This window comes from Panthera pardus, unplaced genomic scaffold (genome assembly GCF_024362965.1).
Source record: "Panthera pardus isolate Hobbes unplaced genomic scaffold, ASM2436296v1 HiC_scaffold_12, whole genome shotgun sequence".
Classification (NCBI taxonomy): domain Eukaryota; kingdom Metazoa; phylum Chordata; class Mammalia; order Carnivora; family Felidae; genus Panthera; species Panthera pardus.
In genome coordinates this window covers 71,552,932-71,576,823 of record NW_026526677.1, presented here as the reverse complement: position 1 = coordinate 71,576,823, position 23,892 = coordinate 71,552,932, and the positions used below count along the sequence as shown (strand labels likewise).

Genomic DNA, 23,892 nt, shown 5'->3' with positions numbered 1-23,892 from the left:
AGCCTTTCTGGGTCAAGTGAAACTGTACAGGTAAGGAAAGCATTATAAATGACTAAAAATCCCTATCCTAACTTAGTAGTATTTTAAGCAGTAACAGGATGAGAGTGTTAGATGAGAGTTTTGCATTTTATAGATTAAGGTAGGAGATCCAAAGGCTTATTGAAATAGGTTTTTTTCAGGCTCTTCTTTTTCCAGCCTTTTCTGCAAAAAACACTCATTACTCTTGGTAAATACTTGGCATTAGTCATACCAGGTATTACACCATGACCAATTTTCAATGAGCTTCAATAGACTACATTTGGAAGGTGTGTGAACTTAGTGGGAAGGGGAGGAAGCCATTCATATATCAAGTCTGTAGAGTGCAAGATGTGGATGCCAGATTCTTCCCATCTCATTGAAACATTGGGCTTAATTCCATAAAGCACTGCTAGTCAAAATTCTATATTAGAAATGTTTGGAATAAAGACAGAAAAGCATTCCTTTCACCTTATGGTTTTAAATTATTAAAAGCATATTTTTTGGGTCACATTTTGCTCCTAATCCAGAGTGAAAATTTTAGAACGGGAGAAATAGAAATTAAATTTCAAAATTTTAATTCCTTACCTTGTACCTCTAAAGTTTGAATATATTTAGGAAAAAAAGCAAATTTCTTCTGCAGCCTAACGAAAAAAAATGAAATGAGGTGGAATAAGCCAGATCCTTCAGTTAAAGACATCATAGCAGTCATGTCCTTGGGAATACTATAGGTAATCAGGCAGCCCAGCCTGACCTATCTCTGCTATTTCTTGGCTCTGCAATCTTGTACAAGTTACCTTTATACCTCAGTGTTTCAATCCTTAGACTGGGGAAAGGTTAGTAAAAGTATTAAGTGAGTTACTACACAAAAAGTCTTGCAACGGGGCTTCACACATGCTAAATGAAAATGAACATTTTCATTACGTACCTATTCGGGCCCCAGGGTCTTCATATACTTTTTAAAAAGATTTAATCTAAATAATATTCACCCAGTTTTCCTGATGATAATAATCACCATAGACATTTAGTCAATGATGCCTTCCCAAGAACCATCTCCTGAAGATTCTGATCAATGGGTCTAAGGGTAAGACCAGGGATTTGTAATTTATACACTGTATGAATTTTATTGTGAAGAAAATTTCAGAAACATTGACCTAGATCATTAACCTGCCTAATCATCTGAACATTCATCCATTCATTCAACAGATAATGAGCCCTTTCCACTTGTGAGGCACCAACCTAGGTACTGAGAGATACAGTGATGAGCCAAATACTATGTATTTATTAGAGCTTAGGAACCTGGTGGAGGATATTAGACAAATAACCACACAAATATCTGTGTAATTACAATCGTGAAGTGTGCTGTAAAGGAAAAATACAAGGTATACTGAGAACTTTTAATAGAGGACCTTTTCTACTCTTGGCAGGAGAGATGCAGAGGAGGGTATATGAAGGCCTGCCTGCAGAAGCAATAGCTGAGGTTTTTTTAATGCTCTGATATTGTATGTCCAGGATGCCTTACCTGCCAAGAGGAGAAGAAGGATGCTGGGCTGAGTAAGTTCGGGTTTGCTGGGTTGCGCCCTCCCATGTACTCATCTGTGCAAATGTCACAGCTTTTAGCATCTCGCCAATCCCAATATGGAATAGTGAAGTTCTCATCCCCGGTCAGCTTCTGGATTTCTTGTTCCCACAGCAACAAGAAGAGTCTGTGCCAAGGCAGGAAACCTGGGGCTTCATGAGCAAAATCAATGTCTTTCCAGATTTCAGACCCTCCAAGCAGTGTGTCCCTTGACACATAGTAATGCATCCAGACGAAGAGGTCATAAACATTGATGTCATTAAACATGGGTGTGGATCCATTATTCATTTGGCCATAGGTGCCTATGGGGATGACATAGTCTGGGCTGGTAGTATGCTTTGCTAAAGTGAGGTAGGCAAGAAATTTGTTCTTCTCTGGGACGCTCAAATCAAAGATGTTTCTTCTCACCAAAAGTCGCTTCTCTGTGCAGTTTGGTCCCCAAAAGCCAAACTTGCAATTTCCACAGTTGAATCCCATGAAGTTGCCAAAGCACTGGCAGGTCCGATTATAAAAGACGGAGGGCCAGGCCTCCCGGTCATCCATCCCCGTGAAGGGGTATTGAGGCCCGAGTGGAGCTTTGGACAGCGTGATGTCCTGACAGGCACCCCTGCCTGAGAGCTGGCCGCAGGGACTGCTGTCACCCGTCCACGCTGGACAGCATTCCTTCTCCATCAGGCTCTTGGAGGAGGCACAGGCTCGAGGGAAATGGCCAGCGGAGGTCCGGAAACTCCACAGCAGGCAGCACAGAGCAGCCAGGAGCATGCTTACCCTCGTCCTCACGGATCTGTTTGAGCTGGTTAATTGAGCCACACACTTCTCTTTCCAGCTACCCCTACAGTGACTATCACATGTTTCGGCTAAGACCTATATAACACCAGTCCCACCTCCAGCATCAAACACTCTCCGTCTTTATCTTAAGCTTTCATCTTCTGAAAACCACATGACTAACTTTTCCCTGGAGTTGGCACGTATCCCACCAGTGGGACAGGCGTATGTTAAAGGGAGAAACACTTTTCACCATTAATAGTTTAACTCATATGGTTATAATAATAGAATAATAATCATGCCTGATCTAAGTAAACCCAGTTGGTTGACTGAAATTAGTGATGATTTGAATTTGAACATGAGAGGTGGTATCAGGAATAGAGCTTCTCTCATTAAGAAAGTTCAGGAAAGGTTAGAGATTATGGGGGCCAAGGTAGTTTCTCAGGGACCATAAATAGGCCACAACATTTGCAGAACTCAGCTCTGCAGAAAGAGATTCTTTTCAGAGCCTAGGGATTTTATTTCATCTCCAGTTATATTGCAGCTTATTTATTTTATACAAAGTATCTGAAGAAAAAAAAATCTTTCTGATTCACCTTCCTTATTATCTGATACAGTTGACTACTTTCTAGTGATCTAGGCATTCATTTCCTAACCATTCCTAAGGATAGGATAGGTGGGTGATCTGCTTTATTGTGGAGACTTCTACTAGCTAATATTCCAAAGGAAACTCTTTTTTTTTTTTTTTTAAATGCTGTAGCCATGTTGTTTCACCCATAAGTTCTAGAAATCAGAAATTGTTTTGATATTTAGTCTGCAATATGGTCTTATAAAAGAATTCTCAAGTTAGGGTGTGAATGAATAGGATTAATATATTTAGTCAATAAATATTTACTGGTCCTATAAATTCTTTTTCTGTGTATAGTCAGCTAGATAAACTGAAACACATGGATAAAAATATAATTCTACCACTTATGCCAGTTTTCAAATGAGCAATATAGATGATATGTACATCAGACTTCTAATGGAGGGGACATCTTTGTGAGCCGAGGATACTGAAACAGATTGCATAGTTTTGGATAATAGTATTCCACTTTTACTAAAAGAATGCCCCTTGAATAAAAGCTTAAAGGGTAGGCGTAAGTTGGAAAGACAAATAGAATGGAGATACTACTTCAGGCAGGGGGAGACTCCAGAGGCAGGAGCTGTGTTTCACTGGCCGAGCTGGAGAACTGGACTCAGGAAGGCTCCCCACACTAAAGGAAGTTAAACTTGGGACCAGTCCATCAAGGGGCCTAAAAACTAAGTGGTTTAAACTAAGGTGAGCTGAGGAATTATAGGATGAGAGTAGGCAAACCAAAGTTGTTCCTGGATTTCCTTCCTTATCCTGTTCCATACTTGAAGCTGGGTGGTCCCCTTAAACCTACAGAACAACTGAAAACAAGTTAAAGCTCTGAGTAAGGCAGCGGTGTCTGGTCTCAGAGCTATGGGGTTCCAGGGAAGACTATCTATCGCTTTCCTCGTGATGTTATAGGCAGCCTCTGCTTTCTCCCCTTTCTTCTAGTGTTAGTCTCATTTTTTAGAAAAACATCAAGGTGACTCCATACCACTCTCTTGGGACTCAAAGCAGCTTTTTTAGGTGGAAGGAGCAGTGTGTGGGTGAAGAAGAAGAGAAGATAAGTTTCCATGGAAATGTTGCCTCTGGCTGGGATCAGGAAGTCATCACATGATCTCCACAAGGAGGCTTAATCTTTTTTCTTCCTCCTTTCAGACCCACCAAGGGATTAACACAGGGCTTCTTGTCCCTGGGGAGTCTTGGTTCTGTGTTACTTATAACCACATGTGGCCTTTTGTAGTTCTGTTCCATCTACTTGCAGACAGAATTCACTTCTAATGTTCAATTTAATTAAGAATTTTGCTTTACACTTGCCCCCCTATCAGGCTTCCCAGTGAATAACTTATAAAGTCTTCATCACACTGCTGGATTCCTGTGTCTATTTTCCCAGGTCTGTTTTTTATAGCCTTCCAAGCATGCTTAGATGAATGGCAAAAATGTACTTTGTCCTCTTAACTTCTCTTCAGAAAAGTGGTTACTTTAACTTGACAGACCTCTTTATTACTCTCAAATATAGAACACTATCTTCTCCCATCCATATGTTTAACAGTCTTATTGTCAATACAAAATTCTTCCATATCAAACCCCATTTAAACTTGTTCTTCCCTGAATGACAGAATTTGAGAGTAATCTCCTATTCTAGGAGATTATTGTATGAGTTAACACCTGAGCTAATGCAATACTCTATTAACCAGAATTAGAGCTCAGTAAATACCCTGCAAGTATTTATTATCAATTATCAGGCATATGTTGAGAGATGGGGATGCTGTGGTAAACAAAACAGAGAGGTTTCTATCCTCATGAAGCATGTAGTCTATTAAAATAATATTTTAATTTTAATAATTTTAAATAACATTTATAACTATGTGTATTTTAATTTTTTTTTCCTGGTCAAATGACTTTTTAAGCTGCTGTAAAAAAAAAAAAAAGAGCTTCTAGGGAAGATGGCAGGGAGACCTATCTAGTTTCATGAGGCATAGTTAAGGAAGGTATTCTGGAAGAAGTTACATTTCAAGTGACATCTGAAGATTAGAAGAAATCTGGTGAAAAGGACAAGAGTGGATGTGAGTGCATTTCAGGCAGAGGGAATATCATGTGCAAAGGCTCCAAAGTGAAAGGAGCATAGCATGTTCAAGGATCCTAAAGACGGTTAAAGTGGCTACAACCCCAGAGACTGGAGATGTGATAGAAGTATGGTGGTATACATATGAATGAGATCTTAGTCCTTGACAGGTTTGAAGGAGAGTTGTGATGTAATCCTATGTGAATTGAAAACATTTCACTCAAGCTGATGAGAGGACAACAGACATGGGGATGGGAACAAGAGTTAATCTAGAAATAACTGCTAGAGATCCTTAGTAGAGAATAACTCGGGCAAGAAATTATGAGGCTTGGACCAGAGTGATGATCCCTGAGATGGACAGAAGTGAATGGATTTGAGAGATATACAGGTGATTAATTCAAGAGGAGTGAGGCGTCAAGAGTAAAGAGATTTGGAGTTGACTTCTAGGTTTCTAGCTTGTGTCATAAACTAAAATGAAGAAAGACTGAGGATAAAATGTTTATGGAAATTGAATGTGGGTTCAGTTCTAGACATGCTGAATTTGAGAGTTTATGGTAGAGTCTAGCCACAAATAATTCTTCTCTGGTCTCTGGTGTTTACGTTGATCATTCAGCCACTCATTGGTTTTGACCAGTCATGGTATTGACCTTGATCTTTTCCCTCACTCTGATGGTTTGTCTTTGCTCATTCAGTTGATGATAGTTTGAACTTTCTTCTCCAGCTTCATTTTTTAGCCCTCCTTCTCTCAATTTTAATAGTAGCTACCATTTATTGATTCCAATTTGAATACCTACCATTTAGAAATAAATTCTACTCTGTAAATAGTTAAATATACTCAAACTAGAAACAAATAATATAATTGATTAGCATGTACTCATCAGCACACTTCAACCACCACCATCATATTTCTGTAGGCATTATTTCTTCTGTCTCACGAACATAAAAAGAAAAAAAATCTTTAGTATTTTAAAAACAAGTCTCCAATAGCATGTCTTCTCTGTAATGTCTCAGTATACATTGTTAACAATTAAGGACCTAAATATATAACTACAATATCAGTCTAACATCTCAGACAAAAAGAGAGAACAATAGTTGCTTAACATCCTCTGATTTCAAGTCTATGCTCAATTTATTTTAATTATCTTAAACATATTTTTTTTGAAGATCCAAACAAGGTCTATAAATTGCTTTTGGTTAACATATTTCTTGTTGTTAAAAATCTATTTTTCTCATCTTTTAAAAAAATGCAATTTATTTATAGAAGAAACTGGATTTTGTTCACTAGTATTTTCCGCTTTTAAGGGATGACCAATTTTTCCTCTCAGTATCATCTAATATGTTTCTTTATTCTGTGTTTTCTATCACCTCATGGATTTTCAGTAATAATCCCTTGCATTTTCTATAAGTAGGGAATTAGATTTAGAGATTTGATTAGATTCAGGATCAATTTTGTATTGTTTTTGTTAAGAATTTCTTCATGCATGTTGTCATGCACTACTTTTTCAAAGACATCAGAGGAACACATCTGCTCTTTGCACTATTAGTTTTTTACATTGAACAATGGTTAGAGGAAAGGTCAGACTGTCATGTCTGTAATATAGTTCTCTGACAAACTTTTACCTCACAGATATATCATTCATTCATAATAATTTCCTATATCCATTATTTTATTGAAGATTACAAGAATAGTGAATTTTGTAATTCTTTTTTTTAAATGTTTATTTATTTTTGAGAGAGAGATGAGAGAATGAGAGAGAGGCAGAGAGAAAGGGAGACAGAAAATCTTCAGTGGGCTCTGCATTGGCAGCAGAGAGCCTGATGCAAGGCTATAATCTATGAACATGAGATCATGACCTGAGCTGTTGAATGGTTAACTGACTGAACTATCCAGGCACCTCATGAATTTTGTAATTCTATTTGCATTTAAAATATTTTTGTAAAAAAATAACTTTTCATCATCAATTATTTGGTTACTCTGAATTATATTCTATATAAGAAAGGTGGGGTAAATACTCGATTCTTGTGCTTTATCAATTTCACAATTATGATTTGGTACTCTAACAATTTCCAAAAACAACCTACATATTTGTCATAACTATTATGAAGATTTCTAGAATTTTATGTATTCAATTCCTTATTGGTTTATGTATTTGTGTTTCTTTTGGAGGTAAAAGTGGTAAAAACAGGTGCGTCTTTTCAACTATACTTCAGTAAAAAAGTTGAAGCATCTCTACCCCAATATTCAGCTAATTAGTAGACATCAGCCACCTTACATGATGGCACGTTGTGTAATGATTATTATCATTGTGTTTATGTGGATGCATGTATAGAGTTGAAGGGAAAAATATGAAGCCATCAACTCTCTACAGTGTAAGTTTAGACTAACTCATTAATCAGTAAGTATTCAGTGTCTACCATGTCCAAGAACCTATACTAGATACTTGGGAGATGCAAAGTTGTATAAGTCACAGGCCTCCACTGTGATTTAATGCTCTGGAGTCACTGAATTTTTATTCAAGTTCTGCCAGTTTTTAGTCTTAGACCCATGGAAAGAAAAAAGGGGGGAAATAGGCATCTACTTACAATTTGTTCCATAATTTCACTTACTGTGGCCTCAGTGGACTCAGCCCTATCACATAGATCTTTTTTGAGTTTTAAATGAAATGATACATGTTAAGCACTTAATACAAGTTCTGACATATATTAACTCCTCAATAAATGTTAAATGTTACTGTTAAAAACCACAAACTGGGTGCTTATGGTGTTCATCACTACAGCGTTCTTCTAGGACTTTTCAGTGTTAAGAGCTAGGAAATCACTATTTTATTAGATATAATTAGGTACCATTATTATAAATTTGCCCCTTCTTCTCTAAGCAGCATCCTCATTTGCTCTTTTCCTCTAATTAAAACCTCTAAGATACTGAACTTCTGTCATTACACCAAGATATCTTGCTTCCTTAGAATTCTGAGTTTACTACATGCCCTTTCCCCTACTAAGAATGCTTCTCTCCTCTATTCACTTGCATAATGGAGTCACACTGTAAAGAATCAGCTCAGATGTTATAGCTTCAAGAAAGCCTTTTCTTTCTACAGGACCCCTCAGAGGATGGGTGGGGGGGCGGGGATTTCTTCTCATCTCTCATCATACCCTAAGTTCACCTTTGGTATCAGAATACCTTGTAATGATCTATCATTTTGTCTCATGTTTCCTTCAGACCATTAACCCATTGAGGGCAAAAATGTAACTTCATGCCAAGTACCTCATACAGTGCCTGGCACATTACATATATCTTTATTAGATGGAGAGTGGAAGAACCGATGGATGGGTAGATCTATTTCTTCTTCTTTTATTGTCCTTATTCTGTGACATGTGTTTTAAAGTTCTAAAATATTTCAAACATACAGAAAAAGATAATAAAATATAATAATAAAGAATAATAAAAGATAATAACAAAAAAGATAATAAAACTGGCATTGAGTTAATAAATCATAACAGTTTAGGCTAATGGGTGAACTTTTAAGATCACGTCATACTACCTTGGACACAGGAAAAGCAGAGTTAGAGGAGGATGGGAAGAAATATGAATGAGACTAGCCATCATTTTGAATGTAGTGTCAAACATTAAGCCAGAGGGCAAAACCCAGCAATAAACTCATTATTGACTGGGGAAAGTGAGAAGGCCCACCATGAAGGAAGACTAACCAGGAGAGTTAATGACACAGTTACCAGCATCCTGATAGAGGTCTGGCTAGGAGACAAGAAGGGACTAGCATTTATTTACCTAGGACTTGCTCAACAGTCGTTTTCATGCAACATTATTTGCTGAAAGTCTGCTTTGGGGTAGGCTTTTTACACATAATTAAAAAAAAAAATTGAATCCTCATGTTTCGTGAAGATGGCACCAAAAGTGAAGAAGGAAGCCCCTGCCCCTCCCAGAGTTAACCCCAAAGCCAAAGCAAGAAGATGGTACCGAAATGTGTCCAGAACCACAAAAAATAAAAATAAAATAAAATAAAATAAAATAAGAAGACCTGCATTTCACCTCCCTTCTCATGGCCCGACACTATGTCTCCAAAGGCTGCCCAGATATCCTTAAAAGAGCACCCAGAGGAGAAATAAGCGCGACCACTATGCCATCATCAAGTTCCCCCTGATTGCAAAATCAGCCATGAAGAAAATAGAAGACAACAAACACTTGTGTTCATTGTGTATGTCAAGGCCAACAGGTACGCACCAGATTAAACAGGCTGTGAAGAAGCTCTATGACACTGACATAGAGCCTGAGCAGCTCTGATCAGCCCTGAAGGAAAGAAGAGGCATATGTTCGACTTACTTCTGACTATGATGCTTTGGATGCTGCCAACAAATTTGGGATCATCTAAACTGAGTCCAGCTGGCTAAATTAAATATAAGTTTTTTCACTCCTTCCCCTCTCAAATTTAATCCTTATAACAAGCCTGTAAGGTACATATTATAGCCCTCTATACTTAAGAAAACTAAGGTTAGTGCTTAAGGTCAAACTAACAGTGAATCTCAGAGGCCATATCTTTTTTAAACTTCTTTTTTGTTTGTTTTTTAGGCTTTATTTATCTATTTTGAGAGAGAGAGAGAGAGAACGAGCAGGGGAGGGACAGGGAGAGAGGGAGAGAGAGAGAATCCCAAGCAGGCTCTGCACTGTCAACACAGAGCTGGATGCAGGGCTTGAACTCACAAACTGTGAGACCGTGACCTGAGCTGAAACCGAGTTGGATGCATAACCTACTGAGCCACCCAGGCACCACTCAGAGGCCATATCTATCTGTATATTCCAAATTTCATAGATATTCTATGTTATTGTGTGATCTTCTATGCCAATAAAATTTTACTTGTTGTTTACACTTTATTGTACTAATCCTGCTTTGGTTCTAATCTTAACTTCATATTTTGCTTGTGTCATATTGCCATAACTATTGTGAAGGTCAGCTTTAGGTACTTGATCATAACCTTGATAAGCTTCTAGAGCTGAGATGAGTCCTCTCTGCCCTAGTTTGAATGTGGTCTTTTGTGATAGATTACCTCAGTCATACACTAAATCTCCCTTCCAAACTGGTTCTCATAAAACTGTTGGGTGTTAGGTAAATCACAGTCACCACAATACCAAATGACTCCTATTTTCTTTGCTTTACTTAAACTGTCTATAGATTATCCTTACGACAGGTTTTAATCTTTGTATGTCCATTGCTTGATCGTGCACAATTCTAGATGTAAAGCTACTTCAGCGATTGTTTAATGCATACCCCACTTTTCATTAAATCTTCATTAGAAATGATCTAAAAAGTATTAACAAAGAGAAAAATCTGCATTTTAAGAACAAAGGGTATAATTTAAGACACATTATAAAGAAAATGGGTTAGTAAAAAGACACAATTGCAGGGTGACTGCTGAAAGACAGCAAAGCCTCTGATGACATTAAAGCAGATCTAGCTAATGAACCAAAATGTAGAACTAAAATGCAAAGTGTTTTTGAAAGTAAAAAGAAACTTGTTTCAAAGTCAGTAGATAGTGCAGATCCTCTGGGAGAAAGTGCATTGTCTTTCACTATTTACTGAACACAAATAACGACACAAACCTATTGGTTTCATAATTCTGTCACATAAATTCATATTTTCTTTTCTTTAATTTTTTTTTAATACTTGTTTATTTTGGGGAGACAGAGAAACAGAGTAGGGAAGGCGCAGAGAGAGAGGGAGATACAGAATCTGAAGCAGTGGCCAGGCTTTGAGCTGTCAGCACAGAGCCCGATGTGGGGCTCAAACCCATGAAGCGTGGGATCATGACCTGGGCTGAAGTCAGATGCTCAACCAACTGAGCCACCCAGGCGCCCCTCATATTTTCTTTTTATAGCAGTAGGTATGTGCATTTGTAAAACATTAGGTATATATGTTTATGTCACAGAAATTAGTCAGCCTACACATAATACAGGTTGTTTTGGAATATCTAGGGCCCCATAGGTTAGCTGGATCCCTAAAGAGCTCTGCAGCTAATGGGTTGGGAATCACCATAAAGGCAATGTCATCCAACAGTTTGGGTAAGACCAAGGATGGCTCTAGGAAGACACTGAAACTTAAACCAAAATGAGGGCAACCCCTACGTATTCTATCAGCAAAGATAATCTCTAATTATCAAAAAGTATCTCATGAAAGTGCCAAAACCAACATAAATAAATTAAATTCATTATAATAAAATAAACACATATAACTCTTAGAAGAAGAGCTTTGGGAAAAAAAGCCTATAATACATGTGCCTCCAATAAAGTCAGATGAACAACTGGGCAACTCTGGGTGGGAAGAGTCATCCTGGTAAGGTGGAAAGACTAGTACCACCATAGATTAGTTCGTATTAGTTCTGGTACTGCCCTGTTCTGTGTGACTTTGGGCAAAGCACCTAATCTCTCTGGTTTTAACCTCCCACAATTATAAAATGAAAGTGATAATGCCTGCATGGTCTATTTCCAAAGGTTGTTAAAATGATGCCATTTTTTCATAGCTTTAGATGACAAAATACATCTACAAACTCAATTTCCTTGTCTTTTAAAATTTGAACTATTTAATCCTGAATCTGAGCCCCTGTCACAACCCGGAATTTCTAATTGGCCATTTGAAACCAATTGCCTTTTCCTGAGCTGTTCCTGTTGTTCCTGGGTACCCAATGATGCCTGTGATGAACAAAGTTAAAAGTGTAATTCTCATCATTATTCCTACCCACTACTAAATTAACATAATTAGCATATCTCTTATGGTGAAGAGAAAAAAATTAACCTAGTGATTGTGCTTCAAGTGATGTCTTCCAAAATGGGTGCACTACCATAATGTTCTATGCAAGATAATGGTTAAAAAAAAATGTTTACCTAAATAATCTATAGCATGTTTCCCTTCTCAACTCACTTTTATCCAAATAGTTACATAGATTAGTAAACTAAGTATGGGTTTATGAAAAGACTCAGCCAAACTCAACTTTCTGCCCTCTCCAGAGTTCAGTTCTTCTTATCCTTTTAAGCTAATTTCATATGGCACTTAACCTGATGGCCAGTTGACCGTTCCCAAGAATAATTTGCCTTGAAACATTCCTTTTAATCATCTTAAACCATTTTTTTTTCTGGACAAATTCACATTCATAATAGCAAACATTTCCTGATATCACCCATTGTGAGGTACTCAGAAGAATAAAGGGCAGTGTCTACTTTTAAGGAGTCAGAAAATATGCATCCCTTCCCTCATCTAATTTATCAACAAACATTTATTGAGTGATTATATTTTGCCAAACATTGTATGTGACAGCAGATAATAACAGTGACAAATAAACTATGGTCCCTGCTCTGAAGTAGTTCATGGTCTGACAGGGGATTCAGAGAAATCAAGAGACAATTACAGTACAGTTTGTTAAGTGCACATTGTTAATAATATTGAATGTGATATTAGTCAGGCCCCTGGCAGGAAGCAGCTGACAGACGTAAGCTGGCTTTTTGGGGGGGGGTTTAATAAAGGAACTATTTACAATTTTGGGAGAAGAGTTAAAGGAAACGAACAAGGGATAATGCAGAATCCTGGGCATGAAGGGCAAGGGGAGGGAACAATTGCTGGAATACAGAGAAGGTTACTGCACTGACTGAGCCAACTGGCGGGAGCTGTGGCCTTGGAGAAAAATGCAGGCAACGTCTGGCTACAAAAAAAAAAAAAAAAAAAAAAAGGACTGGGGACTAAATACCTTGACCCTTGACTTCACTTTTCTTCTGCCATCTAATCTTAATGTCTGTGCACATCTCCGAGTGAAGTCAAACTCAAGCCAGAGGAGCAAGGAGCCCATTAATACAATTCTCGTTTTCAGCCTCATGTGTCCCAGAATGAGGTAGAGAAGGCAAAGGATGAACCTGGGAGGCCAAAGGAACGATATCCAGCATAAATGCCTATGCTGTGCCTTTTACATGTTGTTTTTCTATGCAACCAACCTCAATGAAATGGTTATTCTAATCTTGCCAATAAAGAAAATGAGGTTCAGGGGCGCCTGGGTGGCGCAGTCAGTTAAGCGTCCGACTTCAACCAGGTCACGATCTCGTGGTCCGTGAGTTCGAGCCCCGCGTCAGGCTCTGGGCTGATGGCTCGGAGCCTGGAGCCTGTTTCCGATTCTGTGTCTCCCTCTCTCTCTGCCCCTCCCCTGTTCATGCTCTGTCTCTCTCTGTCCCAAAAATAAAATAAAAAACGTTGAAAAAAAAAAATTTAAAAAAAGAAAATGAGGTTCAGAAAGTTTGAATGACTTACCCACGGCATGCAACTAAGAACTGTTGGATCCAGGGTTTGAACACACCAGTGTAGTTACAATACCTCTGTTCTTCTCACCAGATCTCTGTGTTGGGATTTATGTTCAGGGAATTATGGGAACACAGTGGAGACAATGTTCCATCTCATATCCCACCAACTCATCTGTGAAGCAGCCTGGGGAGACAAGATTGTCAGGAACAACTTCTTGGGGAGAGATGAGGCCTGAATCAAGCTTTGAAGGAAGAATGGTATAAGTAAACAGAAGAAGGGGAAGAGAGTATAGTCCGGGTAAAGGGAGCAGAAAAATACAGAGATGACAAGATCCATTTAGGACCTTCAGTAATTGATTATGGTTGGAAAGTAGAGTTAATGAGAAAATATGACTTCTGTGCCAGCAGTGTGAAAAATTGACATGATTTAGGGATGAGTTAAAGATTGCATGCTATCCACTTCATGGCGTATAGATACTATGGCTCATGTGGATAAAAGGATAGGATTATTTTAGGTGAATCTAAGAGAAAAGGAGATATAGAAAGGTCATAACAAGCAAAGAAAATGTGCTTCCTCATTACTGAAATCCAGCTCTTTACCACTGGCCCTCAATTCATCACCATTGAGGGCTAGACCAACATTCATAGAAGTTTTGTCATTATAAAATATATAATCCTTATTATGGACACAGTGTAATGATTTTGTGCTATTCAAGTGTCTGTCAGCCTAAACCAATGATAAATACTGCATGTGTAAAAAAAATTCAATCAAGAATGCCAAATCTATAAGGGAATTAGCAGGACTTCTGGACTGGAAGTTCTGTAATAGCCTATTTGCTACATAAAGTTTTGTCCCCATACCATTTAGATGTAATCTCTAGTATTTTTGTCAAACATCTTACTTTTATCCAGTGGCCAATAATATAGCTTTTTATCTAAAGTCAATCATGATACATAGCAAAATCAAACAAACCAATAAAAGCAGGCTTTAAAAGAAGGGAGTCCATCATTTAAGACCAGTTTTGTTTTATACCAGCCATTAACCTCATTTTAAGCCTCAGTTTATTTTGTTTTATTTTTATTTATTTACTTATGTAAAATAGGGATAATAAAATTAGATAACAGGATTATTATGACAATTAAATGAGATATGTTTTGGGGCGCCTGGGTGGCTCAGTCGGTTAAGCGTCCGACTTCAGCTCAGGTCATGATCTCACAGTTTAAGTTTGAGCCCCGTGTCAGGCTCTGTGCTGACAGCTCAGAGCCTGGAGCCTGCTTTGGATTCTGTGTCTCCCTCTCTCTCTCCTACCTTCCCCCATTCATGGTCTGTCTCTCTCTGTCAAAAATAAATAAACGTTAAAAAAAATAAAAATAAATAACTGAGGTATGTTTAAAACAGGAGGTTTCAGCCTCTCAAAAATTCCACGCCCTTCTCCCTTTGTGTTTTATATATCTCTTCTCTGGAGGACATGTCATCACTTAAAAGGTAAAATTTAAAAAGTGGAATATGTATATGTTAAATTTGTTTCTTGTATTCAGCAGTTCCAAAAAAAAGTTAGACAATGAATATGAAAGAATTCTATAAAATTTTAGATTATCAATTTCTCTTTCATCCCAAATTATCTCAATTTATTAATAATTAAGCCTAGTAACAAATGTATCTTTGTGCTACTAAGATTCTATATCCTAATATTTCTATTTTATATGTTAGAGGATCAGACAGTCTAAGGGATTAAGAAACTTTTTCTCCTGATCCTCTGAGTATTTCATAGTGGTAACTAAATTCTGAGGCATAGAATGCCCCATTCTTTCTGATCACTTACTCCTCAAAGATATGATACTTATAAAGCCCTTTGAAATTTGCTGCCTTACACAAAGGCATATTTATATCATATGATCAGAGGCGCTGAAACAAAGAGAAAACATACGCTTTATGCCATAGACAACTCTGATGCAGCCCAGACTTATTCGCCTTATGTTGCCATGAAAGAGGCTGGACATGAGGCAAATGCCCCGCATCCAATTTATTTTGCAAAGTAGTTCTGGGAAAAGAAAAACTCTGGAAAAATCTGCTAGTTTTCCCCAGAAACAGGAACCTCCACCTACGCCACGTTATACACAACTTCAATTCAATTGTGTCTTCCCAATAGCCTGACCACAAAACTAGTCTGCTTCCCTTGTTTCCCCCTGTCAAGAGATGATAGTATTTAGTTATTTATTTATTTTTTTTAAGCTAGGAATATCCAGAGAACTGACCGCTTTCAGGTAGACTTTTCATGACAGCTGTATGACTCAGTTCACTTCACTGGGGTATGATGATTAAATGTAAAGTCCAAAGAAGGCCATACTCTACAAAGGGTTAGCTAAGGACGTCAGGGTTGTGTCAGAAAGACAGAAGAAAAGGAAGATTTTCTTTGATCTGACAGCCTAGACTCTACCTCAGTCAGGCTATCTGTCTATATCGCTAGTTGGTGATTTAGAATCTTTTCAGCTAAGAGTTGGGTTAGCAGACTTATTTTCTAAATGAAAGTCACATTTTTCCTTTTAGTATCTAAATTAAGAAAAAATAGCAGAATATGTAATAGATAAGCTTTATGTTATTAGATTCTTAGGGATATGTGTGATTATTTCCCTTTTTCTTTTCAGATTACAAATATTTCTTTATAAAAATGTGAAGTAAAAACCTGCAGAGTCTCAGCATGCATTAAAATAAATTTAAATTCTGAAAAATATTTTTAAAATAGTGGGTAGAAGTCAAAAAGAAAGAAAGAAATGGTAGAAGGACAGGAGAGAGGAAGAAAAGAAGTAAAAGAGGAAGAAAGGGAAATCCTGAGTTCCAGCGTGGAGAGAGAATGAAAGGCTGTTGTGATCGATTATCAATATGGTGCACTTAGTGTCCATGAAGATAATAATCCAGATATGGACCCAATACTTAGAAATGAGGTTTTAACACCTACGTAGGACAGGAGATTTGGCCTTAGGCCTGTAAAAGAAGGAGAGATGAAACCTTGCACAAAGTTGGCAGTGTGAAAGGTTGCCCCTCAGACAGCTTAAATGGGTCATCACATCCTTTTGCTCAGGGAAATTGCAAAGATGATTAACAATTATAAATGAGAACTTTTGCAGAATTAAAGAACAACATTAGTCCTCAATTTAAGAAGCACAATGAGCTATAAGCAGAACAAATAAAATAGACTTCCAAAAATATTAGAGTAAAACAAAAGAAAACCAAAGCAAAACAGAAATCTTGAAAAAGAACCTGGTAGGAAAAGATAGATTAATTTTTTAAAAAGTTAGACAATTATAAGGTTACAGAAGACAATCCAAAGACATATGCAAAATACTAAAAGTCGCATAACCTGCAATTTCATAGTTTAATGTATTATGATCTAAGAATGAAATTAAAAGCAGACACTTGGAAGGAAAGGCTAAGAGTATTTACCATTCACAGCTTCTCAGTGAAAGAATGTCTCACTGTATATCATTGTGGAGGACAAAAAAAATCCAGAAAGATTCAATGGTGACAAATACAACTGGGTAAAAGATGTGGGAAATTATAAATACACTGACCATAATATCAGTAATAGTACCAAGTCAATTGAGTGGCTTAAAAATGAGGCAGAACTATAGTATTAAATAACAAACAATATGGACTTTAAAGCTTTATTAAGGATAAAGAGCCATCACTTAACAATTGGAAGACCAATTCATTTACTAAAAAGCTAATTTTTTTCTGAATTTGTATACACCTGTTGATTGTCCCACACAAGATCCCAGATGTAGAAGTACCAGAAGGTTAAAATAAAGAGACAGAAGAAAAGAAACAGGAAATTATTAACCAAAATAAATCTGCTGTAGCTTCATTATTAGCACATAAAATAGACTTCAAGCCTCAAAAGATTTATTAAGGATAAAGAAAGCTATTGTAAATAATAAAAGGAACAATTCCTTGCCATATAAATTCAAGACTATTCATTTCCATTTAGAACTACCTTGTTGGAATAATATACATTTTAAATGTAGCATTTGTGTTGCTTAATTCTGAATCTTTATAGTTTTATATCAGCAACATACAAATTCTCTGTACTCTTATACTCCCCCCAAATTTATGGAGTGAGCACTGACAAAATTGAACATTGATGCTGAAATGTCCAAAATCATCACAGAGATCTCTGAGAAACCATTACAACAAAATTCATCATTTTAATGAAATATGAAACATTTTAGTAGACTATCAACCAGGCCAAAAATTAAATCTCAATAATTACTAAGTGATGAAAATTATACACATGCCTCTTCTGACTATATTGCAATGAAAGTAGTAATTAGTTACAAAAAGCCAAAATCACACACCATTTATTAATAAATATTTAAATTACAGAAGAAATCAAAATAGACATTACAATGTATTTAGAATTAAATACACGAGCTGTATGTAACAAAACCTGGAAGATGCAGGAATAAAATGGTTTTTAGAAGGAAATTTGTGGTTGAACATGCTTATTTTACAGTAGAGATATTTCTAAAAATTACGATTTAAGTGTTCAGTTCAAGAAGTTAGGGAAAAAGAAGAAGCCAAAGGCAGTAGAATAAAAATATATCATAAAATTAGTTATTTTTAGGACCATGAAACAATAAAAAGGATATTTTTTGAGAACTAATAAAATCGTTAAATTTCTGAGGAGATTGATAAACTCAAGAGAAAGCACAAATTAACTCTATTAAATTATAAAGGTAGCATAACTATAGTTGCAGAGGGCATTAAACATAAGAAGAATTCTACCAAAAATATGCTTAAAAATTTTAAATCTTAAATGAAATGTATGCACTTGGGGAAACTAAAATGAACAAAACTTATACTATTAACAATAAATAGAAAATCTAAATAAACCCTAAAACTATTAAATAAACTTGATCAGTAATAAAAAAGCAACATTCCCAGGTGTTTTTACAGTTCTGTTTTGTCAAAACATCTGAATGTGTCAAAACACATTCCCATACTAATCCCTTACAGGTAATAAAAATGGGACACAGTACTATATTCAATGAGTCCAGTTCACCTTATTTCAAAATCAAACCAAGACAACATAAGAAAGAAAAACAATAGAAGAATATCACTTGTGAACATAATGCAAAAATCTCAATAAAATTTTAGCAAACAAAATTAGCAAAGTGATTAAAGAATAACACATTATGACCAACTAGGATTCATCTTGGAAATAAGATAATTTAAAATTATAAATTTATTAATAGACTTGGTAAGAGCAAACTTAATTTCACTTCCTGCTAAAATTAAACAAACAATTGGTAAAGGGGAATCTAAAATGAATAAATTCACAAGGACATGACTGATAGAAGAGACAGAAACAGCGCTGGGAAGATGCGATGTGAAGGATGGATGGCAAAGGAGGCAGCCTGACCAAGTCAGACCAAGCTGAATCCTAAACCGGAAGAGAGGAAATCAATCGAACTAGTCAGTGTGTACTGTAGAAATTCTACAAGTCTCTGTAACTGACAACACAATCTATCTCTGGAAGTTCATGGGGAGGGTAAACTGCAAACAGTATGACTATTCCAAAGTCTTTTGAAGAAGTAGTTTAATTCCAAGATCTCCAACCCAGTTCTGAGGGAAAGTCTGCCCTGCCCACAGAAGCGGGGACCACTCTCTGAGAAGGGCCCCTGGGCTTCTGCAGGAAGGGATGAGTGTGCAATAATGAAGGTAGGAGCACTGTATTGAAAATGGAGGGACCAGAAAAGGTCCATCTGCATACCAAAAGATGAGCCCACAAATATCCACTGCCATCCCCGACTTGGTTCCTAGATTTCTAGCAACGGTTTCTGTTGTTTTCTTTTTGGAAGGGGATTAGAAGTTTCTTTAAGAAATCTGACCAGTCCTAGAAAACAATCTAGTGTTTCCAAATGAAACAGCTTCTTCACACTTCCCTATATTTAAGTCTACAGTCTACAAGCCCCTCCCAGGTATTTATGTTTTCCAGTAAGCTTTTTAACAATTCAAGTTGAAGTGTGTGCCAAGATCACACAGTATCTGAAGAAATGTCTAATATGAAACACATAAAAGCAAAGAGGGAACAGTAACTGTGACCCTAACAATATTTTGTTTTCCAGAAACTCTTAATGTCTGATGCTTTCTCCATCAAAATATAATGATAGGTATCCATTAAACTTCAGACATTTGGCTTTACAGAGAAAAGTGAGGCCAACCTCATTTTTGTTCTTTTACAGTTTTATTATCTGTTAAAATTCATTCGAGATTCTTTTGGTTTTTATAGGAAGGGTCAGAATTTTATAGAGTTTGTAGGAGACAGAAAATAAGAAACATCATTGAGCATTTGCTCGAAGGTGTTTGGGGAGATTTTTGGCAAAAAAGATGATTATGAAGTCTTTCTATATAATTCTCTTTTGCTTCCTCTTTAAAATACTTAAAGATATATAATGTTTTCTGAAATTAGAACATCAATCTTTAGTTTGCTTGATGGAATACCATGTATCTAAAACTGTCCACAAAGTGACCTAGTTATATTTGGGTCACAGGTGCAAGTAAGTACCAACAGTCCCTTAATGTGTCCTTGGAATGGCTATATCTTTATGGATATCTTCATATTTGGAGGTGTGGGGCATGGAATAGTAATCTTGCACATTAAACATGGCCTCCCTGAAAAGATGGCTGCTTGTGGAGAGTTGGCTACCCATTTTCCCATTGACAAAAATCTGAATCTCTCAGAAGAATTCTAAGTCAATAGGAAAGATAAATTACTTCCCTAACTTCTTTAAATTGGATTAGAACAGGACACTTACTGTGTTACTTTGTGTATTGGTTTATTTTAACCTCTCTTTCTGTCATAATTAGTAGAAATTCTTAGCTCTTAAACTGTCAGTGTCCATTTTTTTAGCTTATTTTTAATTTTTTAAATGTGTATTTATTTTTGAGAGAGAGAGAGAGAGTGTGAGCAGGGGAGGGGCAGAGAGAGAGGGAGACACAGCAGGCTCCAGGCTCTGAGCTGTCAGAACAGAGCCCAATGTGGGTCTCAAACCCATGAACCGTGAGATCATGACCTGAGCCGAAGTCAGGCGCTTAACCAACTGAGCCACCCAGGCACCCTGCATCAGTGTCCATTTAAATGATGGTGTGAATTTTTGTCTTTATCCGTGTCCTTACAAGTATTTGGTGGTAAGTTTAAGAGTCCGTGTCTGAAGCTTGCTAGGAGAGTACCACTTTACATGAGAAGTCTGGGTTGCCACTTGAGAGAATTGGCACCTCCAAATTAAACCCTCTTGTCTGCTTCCTTATGAAAACTCTGCACCTCTCCAGTGGGGAAAAATGATTTGGAGTATTCATCCACATGACATATTTATTTTTTACCCATTATGTTCCAGGCTTTGTTTGGGGGCCCTAGGGTCATAATTATTAGTATGATATTACTTCACCTCCCAGAGGAATAGCAATCTAATGAGAAGATGGCCACAAAACAGATACATCTGGTGCAAGTGGAAGGAGCTGTAATAGTGGCAAGCACAGAGTAGCCTCACTTACACCAAACTAGGATTTCTTAGAAGGGATAACCAAGGTCAAGCATGGATAGATTGTTCTGGGTAGGAAAAAAGGCTCCCACATACATTTTTTTTTTTTAGTTTGATTTGAATGTATTTTCCCATTCATCTCTAATAGCTTTTTTGAGATATAATTCATGTAACGTTCAATTCACCTAAAGTGTACTTTATTGGTTTCTAATACGTCCATAATTATATACAGTCATTATCACAGCCAATTTTAGAACATTTTTGTCACATCAAAAAGAAACCCCATACCCTTTAGCTATTATTCTTCTATACTCTCCCCTCTACTCTCAGCCTTGCACAACCATTAAGATACATTGTCTCTGTAGACTTTCCTATTTTGTACCTTCAAATAAGTGGAATTATATAGTATGTGCTCTTTTGTGACTGGCTTTTTTCACTTAGCCTAATGTTTTCACTAAACACAGAGTTATCATATGACCCAGCAATGCTACTTCTAGGTATATGGAAAGAGCAATAAAAACATCATGCAACATCATGTATGTGAACATTTATAGGAGCATTATTCATAATAGCCAAAAAGTGGAAAAAACCTAAATGTCTATCAACAAATGAATGCATAAATAAAATGTGATATATCCCTACATTGCAATATTATTCAGCCATAAGAAGGAATGATGTACCAGTACATGCGTACATGTCGCAAGGTGCTTTACCTATGATCTGAGACAGTGAGGATGAGAGACGTAAAACAGTTTAGGATTACAATCATCATCAACTCCTATTAATCTGAATTGCACTGTCAACAGGACACACTAAATTGAGTTCATGGACCCAATTCCTATGTGCGTATTGTAGAGAGGTTTCCCACACAACACCAAGCAATTCTGTCTAGACACCTTACTGGTGTCCCGGCATTTAACTCAGTTCTGACACTATCTACCTGGAATAGCATCAGATTCTACAGGTTGACTGCAAGACTGCCACTGTGTCCCAACCCCCCACCCCCACCCCCCATGCCACTTCAGAGGTCAGTAGTAAGCCCAAACTGTTACCTGGCTTCTGACTGGTTAGAAATTAAAGGTTTCAACGATCTCTTCCGGCTCTGGATGCCAATAGAAAGTCCGGGTTGTTACCTGTACTTTTGACCAAACTGGCTATAAATCAGAGGTTCCCCCAACCTTCCCCTCCAGTTAATTTTCTAGAGCCATTCCCAGAACTCAGAGAAACATTATAGTTACTAGATCATCAATTTATTATAAAAGGATAGAACTCAGGGGCAGCCAGATGGAAGAGATGCACAGGGCAAGGTATGGGGAAAGGGCACAGAGTTTCCATGGCCTCTCCAGGCATGCTACTCCATGTGTTCACCAATCCATGAAACCTCTGAACATCTCTGAAACCTATGCTTTTGGGTTTTACGGAGGCTTCATTACATAGGCATAATTGACTAAATCATTGAGGAAAGATTCAGCCTTCAGCCTCTCTCGCTCTCCTTGGCTGTCAGGGGATGAGACTGAAATTTCTAACCCTCTAGGAGTGCCTGGGTGGCTCAATAGGTTAAGTGTCTGACTCTTGACTTCAGCTCACCTCATGATCTCACAGCTTCGTGGTTCTTGTCCCACATTGGGCTCTGTGCTGAGAGCGTGGAGCATGCTTGGGATTCTCCCTCTCTCTCTGCCCACCCCCACCCCCCAGCCCCTGCCCAATGTCACTATCTTTGTCCCTCTCAAAATAAATAAATGAACTTAAAATTTTTTTTCTAACTCTCTAATCATGTAGTTGGTTCCTCTGGTGACCATCTCCCATCTTGAGATCCATAAGTCACCTCATTAACATAATGTAAAGGACATCCTTAAACTATTATGACTAAGGAAATTCCAGGGAGGTTAGGAGCTGTGAGCCAGGAACCATAGAAGAAGACCAAATCTATATTTCTTATAAATCACAATATCACAATCTCCTTCATTCTCCTTCTAAACTCTTCCCCTAAGTCTCTTAGATCAGAGGCCTGTATGAAAAAATATAAGGCTATGGAACTGGCTTTGATTCAGATGATTTTACCATTCAGAAATTTACTAGGTTGAAGAGAAATAAAAAGAGAAAGAAAGAAAAGAAAAAAGAAAAATAAACAACTCCAGAGTATAGCAACTTTCATTCAAAAAAGGAAACAAAGTCTCTTCATTTAAACTTGCTGAGCAGCAATCCTTCCCACCCCCACACCATGAGAGGTACTATGGGGATTGTTCAGTGAGGTCATTGAGACAACATGCCTGCTGGTTGACTTGCCAGCAGGGCCTGGACAATGGGAGGCTCGTCACCCGCTCCCCTGCCCTTGGAATATATATTCTGCTCACCATACTCACAGCCAGAGCCATTTGAGGTATACAGCCTTGAGATGGTAATGTGTTGTTGAGACCATCTGGACAGTCCACATGACTCACCCTCGTACAAGGCCTCTGGCACTCAGGTGCAGTGATCCACTCTTCTTGTGACTGCCCTAAAGATGCCTCATAAATTTCCTTGCTTATTACACATGCTGCCTACTAATCTGGAGTGGTCTGCCTCTTTATTGTGTCTCTCCTTGCTCTCTGTGTACAGGTCCAGCTCTGAATGAACAGGGATATAGTAAAGAGACTGAAAACAGCAGTCAGTGTGCAGTGTGGACAACAAGTCCCTCCTCCTTGTTCAGTTGTCTGTTACCAGTGTTTTAAGCTTTTCAAGCTTTAGATTACACTGTGTATTTCACTGTGCACGGTACAGATTGTCACTACTGAGACTCTGTATCTACATCTAATCTTTGTCTCTCTCTCTGTCTGTCTCTTCTTTTGTCTCTCTTGGAAAACTGTTTATGCCTATTCAGGTGAAAAGAAGAATTTCTTAAGACTTTGATGTCCATTTTCAAGAGCTGAGCAACACATTTCTTATTCACCCAAATCTCAGTTTTCAGTACCTTTCATTTGTATAAACACCTCAAATTTTTGAGGTACAGATTTTCTATTGGAACTGTACAGGAACCCTAAGATTAGTTC

General features: G+C 37.4%; 1 protein-coding gene across 2 annotated transcripts in view; it reads right to left on the bottom strand.

The window, feature by feature from the left end:
• The window catches only part of TYR (tyrosinase), a 106,115-nt gene extending 103,547 nt beyond the window's left edge, over positions 1-2,568 (bottom strand). Inside the window, exon 1 of one of the 2 annotated variants that reach the window (XM_019450049.2) lies at positions 1,538-2,568. In XM_019450049.2, coding sequence (XP_019305594.2) covers positions 1,538-2,356 — 819 coding nt within the window. In that variant the 5' untranslated portion in view covers positions 2,357-2,568. The remainder of the gene's footprint in view (positions 1-1,537) is intronic. The other variant, XM_019450048.2, reaches the window with a different exon arrangement.
• Positions 2,569-23,892: the final 21,324 nt, after the last annotated feature.